This window comes from Egretta garzetta, unplaced genomic scaffold, assembly GCF_000687185.1.
Source record: "Egretta garzetta isolate BGI_Z169 unplaced genomic scaffold, ASM68718v1 scaffold140, whole genome shotgun sequence".
In the NCBI taxonomy this organism is placed as follows: Eukaryota; Metazoa; Chordata; class Aves; order Pelecaniformes; family Ardeidae; genus Egretta; species Egretta garzetta.
The window spans coordinates 896,114-899,033 of NW_009258376.1; the positions used below are offsets into that span (position 1 = coordinate 896,114).

At 63.4% G+C, this 2,920-nt stretch overlaps 1 protein-coding gene across 1 annotated transcript in view; it reads right to left on the reverse strand.

The window, feature by feature from the left end:
• The window catches only part of LOC118452437 (ATP-binding cassette sub-family A member 3-like), a 5,564-nt gene extending 4,960 nt beyond the window's left edge, over positions 1–604 (reverse strand). The window contains exon 1 of the mRNA XM_035895676.1: positions 511–604. Within this exon, the coding sequence (XP_035751569.1) occupies positions 511–564 (54 nt within the window). The 5' untranslated portion in view covers positions 565–604. The remainder of the gene's footprint in view (positions 1–510) is intronic.
• Positions 605–2,920: the final 2,316 nt, after the last annotated feature.

Consider the following 2,920-nt stretch of genomic DNA (forward strand, 5'->3'; position numbering starts at 1 on the left):
TCCAGTCCCCCCATCATCCTTGTTGCCCTCCTCTGGACTCTTTCTAGGAGTTCCTCGTCTTTCTTGAAGGTAGTTTGATTATTTTTTTTTAAGCCCCCCAAAAGCTGCTTCTGAGGGCTGGAGGCAGTAACGGAGGGCCCTGGTGGGTTTGCAGGCGCCGTGCAGCAATCGCCACCTCCGGAGGAGGTGACAGGACAGGTCCGGAAAGCCACCGTCCCATGGGAGGGCGCCCGGGTCAGCCCGCTCCGCAAGAAGGGGGAGCTGAACTGCAGGAGGGGGGAAAGGCGCAGCGTGCGCCGGAGGGGACAGGGACGACAGAGCACGTGGCCCTGCCCGCCACTGCGCGGCACAGGGACGACACCGCGTGCACTAACGGATCCGTTTTCCTCCAGGAAACACCTCGGGCCCACGGTGAAGGTTTGCCGGAGAATCAAGCCCCCCGGCAAGCTCTGATGTACCCACGCGTAGCCATGAGAGAGGCAGCCCCCCCCGAGCGCGGCCCCAGCCTACCTGCAGGATGTAGTTCTTCCAGAGCAGCAGCCCAAACTGCCTGAGAACAACCATCCTCCCATCCGCTGGGGACCACCGCCGCCGCTCCGCAGGACCCTGGAAGAGAGGAGAGAGCTGTGAACCCGGGCGCTCGCGGACCGGGGTGGCCGGAGGGCAGCATCCCCTTCCCACCCGTTAGCAACCCAAGGGCAGCTCTCTGCTTCCAGCCTGATGTCTCAACACCTGGCTCGGCCCCAAACGGGGGAAAATCCCCGTTGGCCTCCCCCTCCGAGGGTCCTTACTGACCCCTAAGAGCTCGCGGTTTCCGAAGCGACCCGTTCCCGGTGATCGGCACGGCCCGAGCTGCGGGAGAGGCAGGCTGCTGTTTGGGAGCGCAGCCCACGAGCACCAGCGGTCCTGCGCCCAGCAGCAGGCAGGGAGCAGGGAGCAGCTTTCCTGAAGCCCTGGGAGCACCGGGTTACGGAGCCGCAAACGCTGGCCCGAGGAAGGGCAGCAAACTCCCTGCAGCCCATTATTTCGGAAGGTTTCAAGTTGTGCCTCCTCCTGCGCGGTGAAGCATCAGTTTTGCAACGTTAAGGGTGCTGTCCCAGCAGAAACTCTTCTTGGAAGGGGGATCATGAGAAAAGGGCAGGGAAGTGGAAGAGAAAGCCGGTGCTCGGGGACAGTACACTCAAGGACGATACACCCGCGTCCCCCCCTCTCTTGGGAAGCATCTGCCATCCCTCCAAGTTGGTTTTGTCTCCATTTGCAGCGGCGTTCCCTGACGAAGCACTGCAGGGACGCGCTCGCCGCGAGTCGCCCAGCAGCGCGGCACAGCGAGGGGGCGGCCCTGGCACAAGCAGAGGGCACAGGGCAGCCCCCGGCCGGGCAGCCCCTCAGCCTCCCAGCACGGGGGCCACGGCAGTGCCCATCCGCGCCCTCCACGAGCGGGCAGCTGCCGGGCTCCGACCCAAGAGCCTGTGCCCCAGACCCTGGCAGCACCAAAAGTCTCTGCAGAGACGAGGACGGACACATTGCCTGCCAGCAACGCCCCGGGAGATGCTCAACAGCACCTTCTCCAGCCCCACTTGGGACAGCACCAGCTCCTCAGCCCCAGCCGGCCCCCACCAACCTCAGCAGGGAGTTGGGGGTGCCGCAGCGAGGGGAGAGGGGAGGCTGGGGACCCCGCCTGCCCAGCCCTCGCGTCCCGACCGGTGACCAGTAAATGCACATTGCAAGCAGAGCACCGACAGCGGGGAGCTGCTGAGCTGCAGCCAGAGCCAGCTAAAACCCACGTAGGGCTGCGGACAAAGCAGCAAGCATCCATCTACCCTGCCTGCCCCAGGCAACTACCTCCCCCAGCCCTCCAGAATCGTCCTCCTGGCTTGGCACGCACCTTCCCATCCCCGAACCAAAACCCAGGGGCGTTTTCAGAGCAAAACACCCCCAACTTTTTGCACCCAAGTCAAGATTCCCGCAACAGCAAGAGATACCTGCGCTCACGCACCCTGCTCCGGGACCCGGAACGGAAGCGAAGAGGCCCAACTCCTGCAGCCCTGGAAGCCCGTCAGACACCCCAGAAAAGCCCCCCTGCCCCCCTCCCCGAGCAGCAAGCAGGGAAGGGACAGCAAAGGGGACTTTGCAAAGGCAGCTGCTGCCCCATCTCAGCTTAAACGCCCTCCAGCTCATCACAGAGTGCCGCGTCTCCGGCCCGCACGTGCCCTGGCAGAACTGCCACCCTTCTGCCATAGGAAAGGGTGGGACCTCGCCAGCCCCACGCACCCGCATACCGCGGGATCCGACACACCTCCACGCGAGCCTCCCAGGAGCAGAAACCTTCCTCCCCCGCTGGGGCGAAGGGAATCTGCAGCAAGTCAAGGGAATCAAACTTTTCCCCTTGTTCGAAAGACGACAAAGGCGACGGGTCAGGCCGGAGCAGGCTGCTGCCCCCGCAGAGATCCCAGCTCCTGCTCCCGCGTCTCTCCCGGCTCCTCGCCCTGCCCCACCCCCCAACCGCAGCGGGGCCCCCACGCAGGTTTTACGCCGCCGTCGGGGCCCGTACGCCGCTGAGAAAATGTCAAGCAGCTCTTGGGCAACACAAACACTACGCAAAGGCGGAAAACTTCATTATTGCCAACAATTTTTTTTTCCCCAAGCTTTTTAGGGTCCCAAGAAAACCTGTCCTGGACCTTTCGCTCGCTGGAGAACGAGAGAAGGGAGCTCAGTTACAAGCGGGCTACTCTTACCAGATTTGAGAGCAAAAAAGGTTTTCCAGGCTCTGGGCATCCACAGAAACGATGTTTTTTGATGCAGAAGGGAGAATCCTTTTTGGAAGATGCTGCCTGGATCAGCCCCGAGATGCCGGCGGCCACGGGCACGCCAGGCAGGGTCCCCGTCCGTGGCCGGGACCACCTTCGGTGGGAGGGGGCTG